Source organism: Brachionichthys hirsutus, chromosome 3, assembly GCF_040956055.1.
Source record: "Brachionichthys hirsutus isolate HB-005 chromosome 3, CSIRO-AGI_Bhir_v1, whole genome shotgun sequence".
Lineage (NCBI taxonomy): Eukaryota > Metazoa > Chordata > Actinopteri > Lophiiformes > Brachionichthyidae > Brachionichthys > Brachionichthys hirsutus.
Window position 1 is genome coordinate 4,366,245 of NC_090899.1, and position 18,538 is coordinate 4,384,782.

Below are 18,538 nucleotides of genomic sequence, written 5' to 3' on the forward strand. Positions count from 1 at the left end.
CCTGTATCTGACTCCTTATGCTCTGAAGGGATGTGGCATTGGAGCATTGTGTCTTTGTTTGACAAGGCTGGCACATTTGCATTGTGGTTTGGTGCATTATGCGGAGCTGCTGCCAACTCGTCATATGCAGCTTGTAGGCTGGATATGAATTCACAACACTCGGCAGCGTCGAATCCTTGGCGTTCCACTATTCCCTGTGCACGTCGCTGACACGTCAAGGCTCATGTGCGGAGGCGATTGTGTCAAGTCAGGTTTTTGAATAAATAAATGAATATAAATGACTTATATTTGTTCCTAATATGTAAGATTAGTAAAATAGAGGGGGGAAATTATATTCTTGTATAAGTCAGAAGATAAAAGAGAGACAGAAAGACACAAAGACCATTCTAGGTTATATTAAATGTTCTAGATGTTTTATTGTATTTATTTTGACACACATGTTCTACTAGTTGTATTTTTGTTTTTTCTGGAATTTCAACACTTGCAGCCATTTGAGATAAACCCAGCCTGAGACAACTGGCCCTTCACTGGTCTCCAACACAACCCCGCACACAGACCTGGTCCAGACCGGGCTATATCAGGACCTGGACTGAACCAGAGCTGGATCAGATCCGGATATAGATCCCAGGCGTACGCCCCCCCCCCCCCCCCCCCCATCATCACCACTCGCCACACCACACCATCACGCCTGCAGTGAAAGGAACCTCAAAGCCTTGGTTGGTGTTTTGTGTCTTTTGATAAAAACACAACAAAAAGCCTGCCCTGCTGTTACAGTTTTAGAATAGCCTCCTGACAAAACCATCAAAAACTGAAACCAAACAACAACAAACTCAAAAAGAGACGCGACATCTCTCGCAATTTTCTTGTCTCACCAACATCGCTGGAGTTTTTCTTCATGAATGTCTCTCTTGAGCTGTTTTTAACATGTGTTTTTTTTAATGATTTCATTTAAATTCATCATATAATTATATAGATTTCCTAGAGCACACAGAAAGATCGAGTTGTATTTAACAACTTGGGGGGGAGGGGGGGGTACTGTAATATTAACAAGGACAATGATTCACACAGTGCACACAAACGGAGACAAACAGGGAAAGAGGGAGGGGAGGGCAGGGGAGGAGTGTGAGAGACAGTGGGGGGGGGGGGGACAGGACGTGGGTGGGGTGTGCTTTGTTAGACCTAAATGAGGACAAGCGTCTCTCACACACCCCTCCTCTCATCTTGGAAATAAAAAAAGACATGTAGAATAATTGAACCCCCCCCCCCCCCTGACCCACATATAAAAAGAAAAAAAAAACAACAACACTGGCCGTCGAGAACAGAAGAGACGGAAAATGGATCCAACAAGAACACCAGGGAAATGTCCACTTGGCTGGTCCTCCACAGACAGGAGACAGAGGCAAGAGGTGGCGGTGGAAATGGTGGTGGCGGCGGGGGGGGGGGGGGGTCTCACTGTGTGTCGCTTATGTCTGTGTGTGACTGGAGGACACGCAAAGGGCTGGCGAGGAGGGAAGAGAGCGGGAGATGGAGGGATGGAGAAAGACGAGGGGGAGAGAGAGCAGGAAAGGAGCGGGGCGGCCCTTTTTCGCAGAGCACAGACACTCCCTTTGTATCCGTAGCTCATTCAATCTACATACACAATATGCAGCTGCCGTTTGGTAGATATATCGTTTTATGTACACAGCAGTGAGAGAACACATGCAAAGAGTATCATAGGAGATGGAAGGAGGGTCAATGTAGAAAGTTGTAAAGGTGCTTTTGCTGTTTTTTAATCTTTGGGGCATTTGTAATGAAAATTGCTTGAAAGCGATTTGTGTCTTCAAGGGGGCAGGGCGTCTGTGGGTGTGTCTTGCCAGGGATGAATTGACGGGGGGGGGGGGGGGGGGGGGGAAGATGCAGGGAGTTTGAGCGAGGAGGCTCCATCGATCAATAGTATGTCTCCTTTTCCACCCAGCCTGGACAGAAAACGACAGACAGAGAAGGAGGGGAATTCATTTAACAATATTTGGACGTCACGTTTTCTCATGATTTTAAATTGAATTATCATCAGCCAAAAGGACTGTTCACATTTTTTGCAGGGAAAAACCCGGTCAGATGAGATCACAACGCTCATGCCCTCATGTTAACTATGAGGAAGTGAGGATAGAAATTAAAGACTAACCTCCAGGGTTCTGGCGGATGAGAAGTTTTCGGACCTCATCATAAACAAAGATGAGAAAACTATAGGGGAATGCACAGAACCACCAAGTCGGCCTGCAGACAACATGGATGAGAAAGAATGAAATAAACAGATAGCACAATGCGTCTTATTCTAATACACATCCAGGTGACGGGACTCACTTTAGAGGGTACATCCTGAGTGCCACATCCATGCCTGGGCAGTATGACAGGAAGGCAGCCAGGGCCGTCTCTTCAAACAGGCCGAAGATCAAGATCTTATTCCTGGGGTGAGAAAAAGAGCAAATGTGGACGACCGAAATGATGATGCTGAAATTCAAACACGTGCATCTTATTATGCTCATTAAGAGGCAGGACGCTGAGAAGCGACTGAGTATGCATGCTGGGAAGGTGGTGCACGACTCACTTCATGCCTTGCTGGAACACAGAGTTACGTCTGGTCTTGCAGATGATGACGTCAGCCCATTGCACTACTACGATGCTGACGAAGAAGGCGGTGTGGCAAGTGAACTCCACAATCTTCCTCTGCTCGTACGTCTGAGGGGAGGGGGGGGCAGACAGGTCGTAGGTTAATATGTTAAACACAGCTATAAGTTCCCTGGAACACAAAAGAACTAAATGCTTACCCACTGCTGCCCATAGCTGTCCTCCAAATCATTGCAGGAGCGGTCATCCCAGTCGAGCCTGATGCCCACCAGTCGACTGGGCAGGAAACCATTTTCAGCCAAAATAACAAAGTAGGAGAAAAAGCCTCCCAGAGCTTGGATCATACCTGAAACCACAGACATGAAGTTGATCAAATGTACTTTTCCACCTTCAAGCTCCAGAGATGATGCTTATTCGTCTACAACACAGGGAGGGCGGTTTACTTTAACACAAAATTACTTTCAAGCCACCAAGATCCAGCTTTGATCCAGCTCAAATACAATTTACAAGCAGGATCAGTCATACAAGTCTTCATTTCACATACCAATTTGTCCATAGGCAATGCTGATAAGCCTCTCATTCACCAGCTTGTCCCTGAATGGGTTCCGGGGCTGACGCTTCATTATGTCGCTCTCAGCTGCTTCATAAGCCAGAGAGATAGCCGGAACCTGAGGGAGGAGGAAGAAATGCCCATTTTTATTACAGCCTGATGTGTCGTATCAACAGGAGCTTTATTCACTGAGGCGCAAACATAAAACTGTGTTTGCCATAAAAGAAAGTTTTTGATGAGCTCTCACCATGTCGGTTCCCAGGTCGATACACAGGATGGTGATGGTTCCCAGAGGCAGGGGGATGTTGACGATGATGAACAGCAGGAAGGGGGTGATCTCTGGGATGTTACTGGTCAATGTGTAGGCAATGGACTTCTTAAGGTTATCAAAGATCAGACGGCCTGAAGGGTGGGAAAAAAGAAAAGTCAGGTGACATTGCTGTTCGCGTTTTGTTCTCCGCCTTCCATTTGCACCTTTTTAGGCCGTCTCACCTTCTTCCACTCCTGTCACAATGGAGGCAAAGTTGTCATCCAGTAAGATCATGTCTGCGGCCTGCTTGGACACGTCTGATCCTGAGATTCCCATGGCAACACCGATGTCAGCCTTTTTCAGAGCTGGAGAATCATTCACACCATCACCTGTCACGGCTACGATGGCACCCTGAGGGAAGAGATTGAAGCGTCGCTACTTATAGAGAGCTGCGTGCGCTAAAGATCAGCATAAAATGATTTATGCGTCAAAGAATAATAATGTGCCCTCACTGAAATCCACTGGAAAACATAGTTGCTTGTTTTTGAAAGAAAATAAAAAACAATAAAATGCATCCAATGATACAAAAATATTAAAATATTAATGCAACTGAAACAAATATCAAATATAATTGCAATCTAGTAGCCGCTGTAACAAAAAAAGTCATTCAACAGACAACTAGCGCCCTCTGCTGTGGCAAAAGTAGAATGCGCTTAAAACCCACAGTCCCTAAACGTACCAGGAAATGTCCAGTGTTCTACTGAAATCAATGTAAAGCAAGAGGTCAGCAGTATTTTGATAAACATGTGCAGCCCCTACTTGAGCATTCATTGTTCATGAGGTATTTTATTCATCCCGTTCTCGTCGTGCACCAACCATTCTCTGACAGCCCTCCACGATGATCAGCTTCTGCTGAGGAGACGTCCGAGCGAAGACGATCTCCGTGTGATTCCTCAGGATGTCGTCCATCTGTTCCTGAGTCAGATCCTTCAGGTCCGTACCGTGGATCACGCAGGCCTTGGCATCCCTGAAGACGTGAAAACGTAGGCCTCGGTTAGGTTTCTCTCTTCTGCATGAGCATGTGCTCTCTTTCGTGCGAGTGGGGAGTCTTTACCTGGGGTTCACCTGGCTGACAGGTATGTTGAGACGAGCTGCGATGTCTTCCACCGTCTCGTTGCCCTCTGAGATGATGCCCACTCCTTTGGCAATAGCCTTGGCGGTGATGGGGTGATCTCCAGTGACCATAATGACCTAATAATGAGCGCGATAAGAATGCTGCTGTTTCCACCCGCACCTTGAAGCAGAACCGTGTAAACACTTATAAAGAAAACGGGACTGCTTGAAACGCTCACCTTGATACCAGCCGATCGGCATTTGCCAACAGCGTCTGGCACGGCAGCGCGAGGAGGGTCGATCATGGACATGAGACCGACAAAGCAAAGGTTGTCCGTCTGGAAGTTGACGTCATCGGTGTCAAAGGCAAAGCCCTTGGGGTACTGGTCCTCTGGCAGGAGAACGTGGCAGAAACCTGAAGGAAAGAGAAATCGAATGGTTTTATTTGAGATCTTCCGTCCCCGTCCTCACGGAGCATCGACAAAATTCTGCTAAAATCTGGGAAGTTTAAGGTAAAAAAAAAAAATTCGGTCAACTCTTAAGCTAGTATGAAGCCATCACCATTGTGCTGTGCAGAACATTCGGTTCCCGATTTAATTTGAGTGATTTCCAAATGACGGTTCTCTGTTTGAGTTGATAAGATTCTTCTACCTCAGAGTAAATAAACCGTCATTTAGAAAGAAAATGCATCAAAGCAGCTCTAAAGTATTTGTTTTATATAGAAGAATAGGATCAATGATAAAAGAATAGTTTCAGAGTAGGATTCTGTAAAACTAGAGGAGAGTCTTATTTTTGCATGAGGTTAACTTCTAGCTTTCTCCTTTAGAATCTCAGCTCTCTCAGATTCTCTCCCTCCTGTTCCACCCATCCTTACCCAAAACTCTCTCTCCCAGTCCTCCCAGCTCCATGTAGGCGTTCTGAAAAGCTTCCTTCATCTCCTCGTCCATGGGCTGCTCCTTTCCCTGCAGCAGGATGGTGCTGCAACGGTCCAGGATCCTCTCGGGAGCTCCCTTCATCACCAGCAGGTACCGGTTGTCATTGAGATCCTCTGTCTCGTGCACCGAGAGCTAGAAGACAACAACAGAAAAGAAAAATGACATTTATAAAATGAAAGGGATGTTTGTTTTGGACAGCGCTGCAGTCCATCCCTCCTACTGACCTGGTATTTATTGGTGGAGTTAAAAGGGATCTCAGCAACCTTCTTGTTCCTGTCTCTCATGGCCCTGACCGAGCCACAGGACAGCTCTATACACTTCAGCAGGGCCGACTCCGAGGCGTCTCCAGCCACGTCCCGCTTCAGTATGGGCAACGCATCCTGTCCTGCTTTGAACTGGGCGCGGTTGCACAGGCCAGCGACCCGAGCCAGAGACTGCCACGTCACTGAACTCTTGTCGAAAGAGGCGCCTGCAGAAGGAGCATAAAGGTGGGGTATGAAGTAACCTTCACAAGTCCTGCCATTCGTTTATCCTACATCTGCGTGTCCCCTCCTCACTAACCAGACTGGTCCTCCGTGGTGTCGGCCTCGTGGATCTGGTTGTCGAACCACATGTGGGCCACGGTCATCCGGTTTTGGGTCAGTGTGCCCGTCTTGTCGGAGCATATGGTGGAGGTGGAGCCCAAGGTTTCTACAGCTTCCAGGTTCTTCACCAGGCAGTTCTTCTTGGCCATGCGTTTGGCAGTCAGGGTCAGACACACCTGCAGACAAATACGTCCAGCGACGGTTAATTATCGTTAACCGATCGTATCGAGGATGAAGTTTTACACCGATTTCTCTGTGGATGCTCAACAAGCTCGCGTTATGATTGGATAAGAACTGAGGATATGTTTAAAAAAAAATTTATTAGCATTTGTTCTAAATGAGAGAAAGACAATAAAATAGCAACAAAGTTTACAATTAGAACTGATTTTTTTAAGAAAATGGAACAATGAAGAAGGTATGCAAAAAATGTACAAACAAGCACTTAATGAACATCAAAGAAGACGCCACTTACGGTGACTGTAGCCAGCAGCCCTTCGGGCACGTTAGCCACAATGATGCCGATGAGGAAGATGACGGCCTCCAGCCAGCTGTAACCCAAAATGATGGCCAGGACGAAAAAGGAGACGCCGAGGAAGACGGCCACACCGGTGATGATATGGATGAAGTGCTCAATCTCTTTGGCAATGGGGGTTTTGCCGGTCTCCAGGCCAGAGGTCAGAGTAGCGATGCGACCCATGACTGTGTGGTCCCCGGTGCAGATAACGATGCCACGGGCCGTGCCTGGTTAGGAGAAAGAACAGTAGAAGGATTCATCCTAAAAAATAGCTGACTGACATGCAAGCAAATCACTGCGATGCTGAATATACCTTCCACACAGTTGGTGGAGAAGAAAGCAACGTTCCTAGTCTCCAAGGGGTTGTCATGGGTACAGTCAGGTGACCTGCTCTGAGGTTCTGACTCTCCAGTTAGGGAGGAGTTATCAACCTAATGGGAAACCAAAGAAGAAAAGCATATTGTTATGGAAAGGAGAAGCGAGACATTAAATGTGAGCACTTATGTGTGTGTGTTTGTGTGTGTGTGTGTGTGTGTGTACCTTGCAGCCATGAGCAGAAACCACTCTGATATCAGCAGGGATCCTGTCTCCTCCCTTCACCTCAATCAGGTCTCCACCGACCACTTCCTCAGCATTGATCTGCACCTTCTCGCCCTCGCGGATCACCAACGCTTGCTGCAGAAAGACATCAGCTTGGGTTTGGAAAAAAGCATGCATGCTCGTCGGACACACTGAAAACATAACTGAAAGAAATACAGCATGGATTTCATTTAGAAATCACAAAGCACTGAAAAGGAAGAGGAACAACCAGCTGAAATATATAATATTTATATTTATATTAAACTTACCTGAGGAACCATGTTCTTAAAAGACTCCATGATTTTGGAGCTCTTGGCTTCTTGAAAGTATGAGAAGCAACCAGTAATGATGACGACGGCTGTGAGCACAATACCTAGGTACAACTGGAGAAAGAGACGGAGTGTGTGAGTGTGAGGGCTGGGGTACACGCTAAAAATAATTTTTCCATGCTGTTATTTATGCCTGTAATTGAGATTCAAGAGTGTGACGCCGGGTTAATGACGTGCAGGCCGGGCCAGATGTGATTCTGTACGTGCTGCTCACATTGTCTCCTGCGGGATCGTCCTCGGTGGCAGCTTGGATGGCATAGGCCAAGAAGCAAAGGATGGCGCCGATCCACAGCAAGATGGAAAATCCACCGAACAGCTGGCGACAGAATTTAACCCACTCCGGGGTCGTGGGAGGAGGCGTGAGAGCGTTCGGACCATCCCTCAACAGATACTCTGCTGCCTTGGCGTTGGTCAGGCCCTGGAAGAGACAGAAGAGGAAGAGGGATGTGGAGGGGGCAGAGAAATGCGAAATAATAACGTTCATTTCAGTTTGTTGATATTCTTGTATTTCTTCTGTATAATTTTTTAATCTGAAGGACAAGTTGGGCTGGAGCGTCAGAAACTGAAACGAGCCATTAGAGGTGCATTAACGCCATCCAGTGGCCAAGCAGGAGAACAGTCTGAAATCATAGAGGTAAGCGAAACATAAAATGAATAGCTCGAACTCACCTGGACAATGTCAGTCTGGAATTTCCTGCATACCTCCTCTACGGACATCTTGTGTTCCGTCTGAAAGAGAAAAAGGATGCAAAGATAATCAAGAACCTGCCATTCAAGTGTTTTGCCAGTTGGCTTTTCTTTTCTTTTTTTTTTGCATTTTTCCTATGAGAAAACTTAACTTATATAACTTATAAAAGTTATCCAAATCAGAGTTGTGTTTATTGCTTTTACATTGCTATTACATGCATGCAGTTCACCTGAGTGGTACGAACACAAGGGCAGCCAGATAAGGCAACAACAGGTATTTATTGTTTCTTGCGCTGGGATGAAATCAAAATGACAACGTCCTGATAAAAAGTCGCACCTCTTACAAGCAAAAAAAAGAAAATCAAAGTTGTGAGAGATTTCCCCTTTCTCCAGAAAAAGTTGGTGTCCCCCCACCCCAAAAAAAATATATATATCTTCAGAATTAATTGAAATACCTATATATATTTTAAAATAATAATGAGGTCAATTTGTTTTGGTTAATCACACCATACGACTACATGAAGCTCCACAAATATTCAGGAATAAGAAAAAAGCTTTACTTACAATGGGCACTTCCTTCTTCAGGTCATCCATATCCTTGTTTGCCCCCTTCTTCTTCTTGGGGGAGCGGTCATCTTTGTCCTGTGTGGTGGCAACGCGGTAACTGTCTGACCTCCCATACTACAGACACACACACATGTTTTATACATGCCTTTGGACTAGATTAACGAGATTAGAGCCCATGTACCCTAAATTTAACTGTCTGGGGCTCATTCAGGTAGATTAAACACTCTTGAAAATGTAATGTTTTAGTTGTTCATATAGGCTATCTCATGTGACATACTGACAGGATTGATTGTAACAGAAATAAAACCATGGGCTTTATTGATTCGCTATACGGTACATAATGCACCCCCCGTGAAGTGGCCTTGTGAAAGTCTGCATTTCTCATACATACAGCATCAATTATATACGAATTGTGAAATGTTTTTAATATGTTTTTTGTTTATATTTGAATCATACGATGGTGCATTTTCACCACAAATTAGAGCAGCAAACATTATCTACGCCACCATGTCCATTTGACCTCCACTGATCAAATAATTTGCATTCTGAAATCAGCGGTGGCCTGACAGAACACGCCACTATACATAATAAAGATCCGCTTGTTCCACCTGTATATTGAACTAATCGCCTGCCGGTCATTTATCTAGCAGCAAGCATTACGGACTTTAGCTTCATCAAAGGCGTCACATCAGACTCCAGTATGTCCAACTCCATTAGACCAGATACATGCGAGACACTTTGTACACGCAGACATGCATAAACAGACACATGACATGTCCTCTTCTTCATGCCTGTTGATGCAACACCCTATTTTATCAAAAACCACACCTCAAAAATGATCTCCTGTCATTTAACAGGACATGAATGAACTATTATCAGACCTTCTACTTCTATACATGTAACTGTAAGCTGGTTGTCGAAATGGAAAACAAGCTGACTGGTGTTTCACGTCAAAGACCAGAGGTGACAACCAGACGTGAGAATCCCTCCGATACAACAGACTCATGGATGAAATGGCCCCCCCGGCAGCAGGTTAATGCAGCCGCCACAGCCACCGGCGGCTTGAGGGGGGGGGGGGGGGGGGGGGTCCAGCTGAGGTGTAAACGCTATAGAAACCTCGGGACCAGCTCACTCCTAATCACCGATAACAAGTCTCGTAATTTCAGATTAAGGTGTGCATCAAAAGATTGGGTTATAGGATTTGTGAAACTCAATAAAAATAAAAAAAAACGCATGGAAATAAAACATCAATCTCTGTAGGAGTACAAACTTTATAAAGCTTTACCAAATCAAAACACGGGCATGTCTAAACCTGCAGTGCAACAACCACCGAATACGCAAAATAAACCTGCTTTTAGCTGCGGTGCCAAACGTGTGAAACGCATAACCTGCCGTTTCGTTCTCATGTGGTTACAAAGACCTGTGTTTCCGGTTCGCTTTCATACAAAAAAACAAAAAAAGAGGCCTCACGAGGCTGCTGAGCAACCTCTGCTATGCGCCTGCAAAATAACAGAAAAACATTTGTTCTAGCATGTCGGATGGAAGGCGCCGTGTGACGGGCGTACATGCAGCACGAGTTGTGCAACAAAAGAAAAGGTGAGCCGATCTGTCGCTGCAACAAGACCGGGCAGGCCTGGAGGGGACGAGGCTGCAGGGACTAACACGATGGAAAAGTACCGCCCCTCTATGAGACAAATCCAGTGTGTGTGTGCGTGTGTTGTCATACTCTTTCTATACCTTCCAATCAGGTGTCAGATGACATGACCTTAAAATCAGGTGTTTGTAATGCTTGTCTAATGTTGTTGGGGCCAGTGTCTCTGCACGCAATGGAGAACGTTGCTATTCTGAGCAGATGCATGCTGAAATTGATTATATAAATATGGACACACACACACACACAAAGGAAGAGGCTGATAAGGAAGTGGTGAGGAAAATAAACAAGAGACACAATGAGATGTATGTTAAGAGGGTGGATGACATTAAGGGGAGTTGAAGCATGGGTAGATAAAGAGCGAGAGAGGAAGCCAATGACAGAGAGAGAGAGAGAGAGCTGTCAGCCTTTTATCGTGCTCCTAATTAGATATTGACCAGCCGTCTTTGTCTGCTTGCTCTGTAACAGTCTTTGACCTGCGGTGACCCCGCCCCAAAAGATTGCACAACCTCTATTATATGTGCGCGCATAACTTCGAGTACGCATTCCCATCTTTTAATAGACAGCACTCACTCACCCTGTGTGTGTGTGTAACTTTGCACCTATGCAAAGTTGAATGAGTAGTTTTCAGCGTGACTCACACACACACACACACTCCCTCTGTGTTTACCATGTGCGGAGAACGATAAAGCCACACCTGCTCTGCTCCTTCCTGCCACACCCACCTTTCAGATTGCATGGCAAGCATCCAATCTGCAGGAAACACCGAGTGTCTGCGTGGACGTCCAGCTGTCTCACGCAGCGCGGTGTGTAACGCAATAAGCTCCCTCTGTTCCGAGGAAGGAAACAGACTTGTGGCTGGAATTACAGACGCTTGCTCTCCCGCGAACGCGCAGGCGAGCAGGCCGACATTTCTATGACATCATCAGGAAGTGGAAACACTGGGCGTTCCTCTATGGATTACAAAGTCACAAAATACTCATCCAATCCGCATATTGGCTTAGAAAAATCTACTTTTAATGTAAAGTATACCAATGCTTCACTTTTGCCAACCCAAACCCATCTTTGCTTCGAGTCCTGCTGTGAGTGACTCCAGTCAGTTTTCTGTCTGCGTGTTTGCAAGGAACCATGGCGACCGGCGCGGCTGTCGGCATGGCGACGAAGCTCAGGGGCAGCCCGAGCACTCCGAGTATCCCTGACGGGATCCAAGACGATTAATAATGGATGCATCTGTAACTGGACACCGTATTCACTGCAGAACAACAACAGGCAGGAAGAGCTGGTGCATGCCTGTGTCTGAGGGTGTCTGCATGAGCGGAGGTGAGTCATTGCGTTGGCTTCAGTCCGCACCAGCAGCTCCTGCACGCATTGCGGCAGCTTGAATGATGGGCCTGAATGAGATCAAGGGTAGACCCGATCACGATGAAATAATATGATACGCCCTGACGGAGTCTGGAGCTGCGACGACACCTGGAACGTTCCTTCTTGACAGTTTACAGCGTGTTTTCTAACTCGCTCAGCTTCTTAAGTATCAGATTTAAGATGGTTTGAATTCGTTTCGTCGTATTTGGGAGCGTTAGGTCCAGTAATGCTAACGCTGATATATGGTTCAAAGCATGCACTTCCAAAGTAGCACATTCCAAGTGGTAGGAGTGGCATCTGAAAGAAAAGTAACGTCGAGCAAGATAAGGGAAACCCGTATGAGGCACGAATGCTGATTGTGTTTGACTGGTAGTCCGGCATCTTAGCAAAATTATGGGGACACGCCGGATAAAAGCTCCAAAAAAAAACATTTATGTGCTCTACATCAACAGCTATTTTGGCAAAAAGATGAATATCAAAATAACCGTGACGGCTGATATTAAGCCACAAATGTGTGATGAGATCAGGGTGTCTATGTTTTTTTATGTAGCTTCTTATCTGTAAGTACATGTACAGATCACTTGATGATAAGTTAAATGTGATTCTTAGTTGGGCAAATGTTTTAAATAAATTTCCTTGTGTAACAGAGGACACCACAGGGTGCCGCCCTCTCTTGGGGCACTTATTCTCCTTAAAAAGGAAGCGGCTGTTCTCCAGGGAGATCCCTGGTGTGTTGATAAGTGGAGCAAGTAGACCAATGTAAATAAGAAATCTTTATTAATAGAATATTAATAAAGATTAATAGGGCCAGTAATGCAAAGGACCCTTTCATCAGTCAGTCCAATTGTGGTTATCGCGCATTGTAAGTTCTTTAATAAATGATAAGGTTGAAAGAGCAAAACATGCCATTAATGTGAGCTGCACTGCTGGATAAAACTATGTCTAGAGTCTAGACTCTAGCAACCTGGTCGAATACATGATCCCCCCCCCCCCCCTTTAAATCATGAATATTAAAAGAAAGCCTGTTTCTCCTGGAACTAATTTGAGGAAATGGTTTGCAGTTGGAGGAAATACTCCAGTTCTGCACCTTTTGCTCAACCTTCACTGTGACTTTCAGCAGCCACCACGTTGCTGTTCGTACCTGCGTGTGACTCTGTGCTTCCTCTTTGGTTACAGTGCTCGCATGTCGCTAAACGACGTCGGGGCTGCTGAACACAGATTAGCATGTGATGTATGATTTCTGGATTATTTCACTGAGCGCTGGGCTCAGTTTAATTAATGTGAATCTTTTCTATGATTTAATAAAAAAAATGTTTTTTTTATGCTCAGATAAAAAGATAAAACAATACAAACACCTGCAATTTTTTTATTGTTGAAAAGTGGAAAAGTGTGCTTATTTGTAATTTGATTATGGCGTGTGTATTATATGTGTGTGTGTGTGTGTGTGACCTTACAAGGGCATTGGACCATCTGCTGTTTCTTGCAGCAGGATGGCAGCGCTCTGGGCCATACTGGGGGGGGGGGGCTCAGGAACCAACGGACATAGCCGTTGGGATTAGCCAGATTTATTACTTCGCTGTACCACTTCCTCTCAACTGCACTCTTTATTGGCTGCCGAATTCTAATATGCAGTCCTCATATTTGTTCTTCTTGTGTAAGGTAATGATGGATTAGATGCCACAGGGCGAGAGGACGCCTCAGGACTCCTTGTCCTTGGAGTAATGTGCAGATAATGATGTAAAAATTAAACCAGCACGACGGAGGAATGGAAACCAAATATCCATCCGATCATGTGTGTTACCAAGGTGATTCCAATCAGAGATCCATTACAATCTGTACTTGAGGACCGCTTGAGCTTTGGTTGTGATTCAGGTTGTAAAATAGCTCTTCTCCATGGACAACCCCGTAAAAAACGAACAGCCTGACCTCTCTAAGGGAAACCATCAACGCATTAACGGCGGAGACGTAACGTGTGTGAAGGAGAAAGCAGCGACCTTTACTTTAATTAGCTTTACACAGAGCTCACACTTTGTCCTGCTCGTCTCACACCAAGGAGGACACCTCCGGGGGTTTCTTCTCGACTCTGTCCTTCAGCGGCACTCAGCCATAAGGACGCTGTCCTCATCGCAGTGGATATCTATCGATCGGGGTATCTTTAAAACTCTGAAGGGGACGATGGAGGTGCATTTCAAAGGGGTTGCCATATCGACCATGCAAGTCCAACGCAGTTGATGGGATCCCCCATGGAAAGGCTTCTTATCGGTTGCTTACGATTGATGGGACAGATCGGTCGTGCTCCAGTGCAGCGGCGAGGGATGAAGCGCTCTGCACCAAACGCTGCACCATCCAGCGCCTCCACTAGCTCCGCCCCCCCCCCCGTTGAACGCCCATGCATCATGACAGGACATCTTCTTGGAAAATAAATCTACAGATGATCATCAATTGTGCGTCTCTTTAACGAGACAAGACGATTCCCTGTTACCAAATTCAGCAATCATTTAATGTTCTGTGACCACATCCCTCCTCTTCTTCCCATCTGTCACCTGCCCCCCCCCCCCCCCCAGCAGCAAGAGGAAACAGGAGCAGGGGTAACACGAGCCTCAGGTCATTGTCCTGTAACAGGATATCCAACCAGGCAGCCCCCCCCCCCCATCCAAGGCCTCATCCTTCATTTCAAATCCCTCTGTCTCTCTACACCTGCAGACCAGTCACGACTTGCCTGCCCTTCCTTTCTCTCTCTCTCTCTCTCTCGCTCTTGGCTGCGGCGTCGGTGCGTGAAGCCCTTCATTAAGCGTTCGGTCGCTTTCATTTCAGAGGCAGGGCAGAGACTCATGATGAGTGAGGAGACTTGTGATCCGGTGCTTCAGAGATCTTCTGTCCTCCTTTGATCTCTGTGATCTCGAGTTGCATCACTGCTGCCTCTCAACCCAGTCTCTCTCTCTCTCTCTCTCTGCGTCGATCCTCTTGCCAGCCTATCACTGCCCTTTATTGGGAATTTCCACAGCAGAGGCCCCGCCCCCGATTTGACGCAGGAGGCGCGTCGATGCCTCCCGCGGCCTTGCGGAAAGGATAGCTGGCACAGAGGCGTCGCGCATTAAGTGAGAAATTATCCGACGAGAAACGGGACGTGAAATAAAGATAATGTTTCAGAGGCGCGTCAGCGCCGAATCCGGACCGACGCTCCGATTCCTCCGCAGCGTCGGTCCATCCTTTCCTCCCTTTCAGGGTGACCTCCGTGCGCGCGGAATGAAACAGCCTTCACAGATCGCCATGGTCGCGCATATTCTCTTTGATCTCCGCGGAGCTGCGGCATCTTCCAAACTCCGCGTCTCCAAACTTCCACATACCACTGTCATTTTTTTTTTTCATTTTTTTGCACTCTCATGCGCTTTGACGCAGTGCCGGTTTCCACGTCTAGAACGAGGCGCGCTCTGCCCCCCCCCCCCCCCCCCATCGACGTTTCTTTCGCACCGGCTTTCGCCGTCTCCTCGGAATCACCGATCCACGGTCGGAAATAAGTAAAAAGACAACTCCTTGCGCAGGATGATGATGATGATGAAGATGGCGGTGGAGCGCAAATTGCGCAACAGTCGCCACTGCGCCGTAGTATTTTTTTCAGTAGCGCTCCCCCCCCCCCCACCCACCAGCATGATTAATTGGCTTGTATAATGAATTAATCACGAAACAGATCATAATGATGAATGTAACTCCATACATCGTGTGTGTGTGTGTGTGTGGGGGGGGGGGGGGGGGCTGCTGATCGAATCGGATTTCCGTCTTTATCTGCATCGGGCGTGTATAAAGTATTCACTGATGCCGGTTATGGAGCCCCCGTTATGTCACAAATTAAAGAGGAAATAAGCTGCTGAGGCGCTTATTCCCGGTAACCGCATTATGACGCATGCGTGGCTCATCATCGCGGGCGCGGAGGACGAGGCTCCACCGCGAAGACGGTGAACGGTGAAAGCTCAGCTTCTCCACGGTTCACCGTGACATGCTGAATCATCCGAGTTGCTGAGCCGGAGAGAGGGTAGTGCCGGTAGGGCGAACGGGGGGGGGGCATGGAAGAGGTCACGCAGAGGGTGTTCATCACTGGAGAATGTCACAGCACAATTCTGGACTCGGGATCCTCCAATTTGACAAAACTCGTTCGGGTGAAACAGAGAAGGTTTCATTTGTGCACCCCCCCGCACACACACGCACACACACACACACACACACACACACACACACACACACACACACACAATAGAGAGCTCCCGGTAAGAGTAAACCGATTAGGCCTACCGTGGATGGCAAGGTTATTCTCAGAGTCGGGCCTATCAGAGCTCTGTAATGCATCTGACACACTGACCGCACGCGCACACGCACATCCTCCATTAATGACACGGCACAGTTTTCATCCACATACAATGTCAGAACCGGCACAAACCGCTCCAGAGTGCGGCTAATATTCTATCCTGAAAGCGAACCGAACCGAACCGGGTCTGAACGCGGCGCTGGAGGAGCTGCTGCCTTCATCCGTTTGTCGCAGTGAGACCCGCGTAAAACCGCATTGGAGTCAATGTCACTCAGACAAACTGGATCCCTTTAAAGGATCAAATGACACCACGATTCAATCCGAATGACTTTTTATTATTATTATTATCTCTTATTATCAGACTAGCTCTGATTTCTCAGGGCCACTTCAGGCGGGGTTAAAACGCAGATACAAAGTTGGAATCATCATCATCAGTCTTACCCCCATGTTGGCGCAGTCGCTCTTCTCCTCTCAGGTGATGCACAGCTCGAGAGGTGTTAGCACCTCACCTTGAATTCTGTATATATAATAAAAAAAATAAAAATGCCTCGCCTTGAAAAATAAGGGGGGGGGGGGGGGGGGGTGCTCAGTTTGATGCGGATTGGCTTAACCGGGAACGAGCGGGAGAAGACGTCGGTCGGGGACAAACCGGTTTCCTTGGAGTCGAATAAATAGTTTCTGAAAAACGTTCAAAAAAGATTCAGACTACAATCGTTCCCCGAGAGAGACCGTCTTTCACATGAAACGCTGCGGCCTGACGCGGAGCATCACGCGGGGGGAGGGGGGGGGGTGCGCGCGTCCTTCCTTCTCTGGATGACTTGCGGTGAAAGACCGGAGAGAGACTAACGGAGCCGCACAGCTACTCTTTTTCCCCAACAGCGCGTCTCCTTCCGCGGTTCTGTCAGGCTGCCGCAGTACTCCGCTCTTGTCGCTGCAAACACTCCGCCGGCGGAAGAAGCGCCGCCTCAAGCAGACCGGGGGGGGGGGGGGGATTCCACTCTCCCGTCGCTTCCCTGAGCTGACCAATCACATGCAGGAGCGCCTCGTCGCCGATGACATTGTTGACCAATTGCTTTAAGAGAAGCCTTCCCGTCGACCAATCGCAGAGCAGCTCTGCTCCTCCTGCTTTACTGCAGAATTCCGAGGCTTGCAGCGTCGCGAATCTCCAAGACTGGCATCGTTTATAGAAAATGGACGCGCAAGGTTCGATTCCAGTTGTCGTGGTTTGTTCGTTAATTCGTTCATCACGTGACGCATCTCTGTAACGCACGGCAGTGGCTGCATGTGACGGGCGCCCCTTGAACGCCTCATCATCCGTCGTGCGCCTTCTTGTGTCACTTTCCTAGCGGGCCCGGGTGCAGCAGACAGCCATTGTGTATGTGGGCGCGTGAAAGAGAAGTGCAGAGTGTGTGTGTGTGTGTGGGGGGGGGGGGGTGCTGCATGGTCCCCCCCACCTGACAGCCAACCCGGCAGGTGGCCAGTTTTGATAATGCAAAGTCAGCAGTTTAAAGTGACGTAAGAAGATCCGGTGCTTTAATCTGGAATCTGAGGAGCTGCGCCTTTTACGTCTTTACATCTTGTTTAGACATGGGATTATCATCAGGTCGCACCTTAATCCCCAGACAGTTAGAATGGAGGGGGTAGATATGACAGACCAAGAAGGACGCATATATATGAATAAATGTATATATATATGATGTATTTTCTACATAACACATACAAAGAGCTTCAAAGAGGGAATAAAAGAAAACCAAACAGATGCTTTCCAATAGCATGATGAAGCTGGCAAAGACGCAGCAGCAGCTTTCCGCTGCCGGCCTTTGTTCACAGTTCTTCCTCTGTGGGATTTTTCTTTTTTTTTTACTGAGGGGATAATGCAGCAGTGACATAACACACGCAGAGTCTTAAGACCTGAACAAACACACCAACACAGACATTGTGTGCACCTAAAGCCATGCCTGAGCTCTGAGTCACCACGGCTGCTGCAGCTTGTTGCCATGCTTCGCTGATTTCACCGCTGCAGGCCCGGGTGACGATCACTCAGCACCACGACCCCCCCCCCCCCCCCTAGCATCAGAATGGGGTTAGAGGACAGTCAGCTGCAACGTTCTTCCAGCACGCTGTCTTGGGTCTGTTATTTAAGCCATCAGAAATACTGCAGATGTCTGAACAAGATGGAGCAAAACGCGATTTCAATAATGAGCGATCATGTTTGCGGTTAGCTCATGTTTTATAGTAGCTATATCTTGGATGGCCAGATGGGTGGGGGGGAAGTTTCCACGTAGACATTCTGTTCCCAATGTGGAACATCCCACTCAATCCTCACAGGATGTGAAAGTGAATCACTCAGTAGTGTTTTACAACACGTGCATATGACTGTGGGATTCGTGCATGTGATTTCAGACTGTTTACTTCCTGTTATTTACTATTTACGGTTTACTAGCCTGGCTTCCTGCAGGCTAGCCAGCGCCAAGCAGAACCATCTGAGCGTTGCCTCTGGTGCCGCTGATGAA

General features: G+C 47.3%; 1 protein-coding gene across 1 annotated transcript; it reads right to left on the bottom strand.

Moving 5' to 3' along the window:
* Positions 1 to 647: 647 nt before the first annotated feature.
* atp1a3b (ATPase Na+/K+ transporting subunit alpha 3b) lies at positions 648 to 16,563 on the bottom strand. Its single transcript, XM_068760591.1, has 22 exons — positions 16,467 to 16,563; positions 8,710 to 8,826; positions 8,128 to 8,187; positions 7,673 to 7,876; positions 7,399 to 7,512; positions 7,091 to 7,225; positions 6,864 to 6,981; positions 6,509 to 6,777; positions 6,014 to 6,212; positions 5,677 to 5,921; positions 5,392 to 5,584; positions 4,757 to 4,932; positions 4,519 to 4,655; positions 4,281 to 4,431; positions 3,647 to 3,815; positions 3,402 to 3,556; positions 3,149 to 3,272; positions 2,805 to 2,950; positions 2,585 to 2,715; positions 2,341 to 2,442; positions 2,162 to 2,253; positions 648 to 1,955 (listed from the first exon to the last, which is right to left on the bottom strand). The coding sequence occupies exons 1-22, from the start codon at positions 16,470 to 16,472 to the stop codon at positions 1,927 to 1,929; spliced, it is 3,072 nt and encodes a 1,023-aa protein (XP_068616692.1). The 5' UTR covers positions 16,473 to 16,563; the 3' UTR covers positions 648 to 1,926.
* Positions 16,564 to 18,538: the final 1,975 nt, after the last annotated feature.

Bases quoted from the DNA above. Each gene is read 5' to 3' on its own strand.
- atp1a3b (XM_068760591.1), bottom strand. The intron at 6,982-7,090 runs GTACACACACAC...GTTTCCCATTAG, and splicing joins TTTCTGCTCATGGCTGCAAG to GTTGATAACTCCTCCCTAAC. The intron at 4,656-4,756 runs GTGAGCGTTTCA...GCTCATTATTAG, and splicing joins GCCGATCGGCTGGTATCAAG to GTCATTATGGTCACTGGAGA.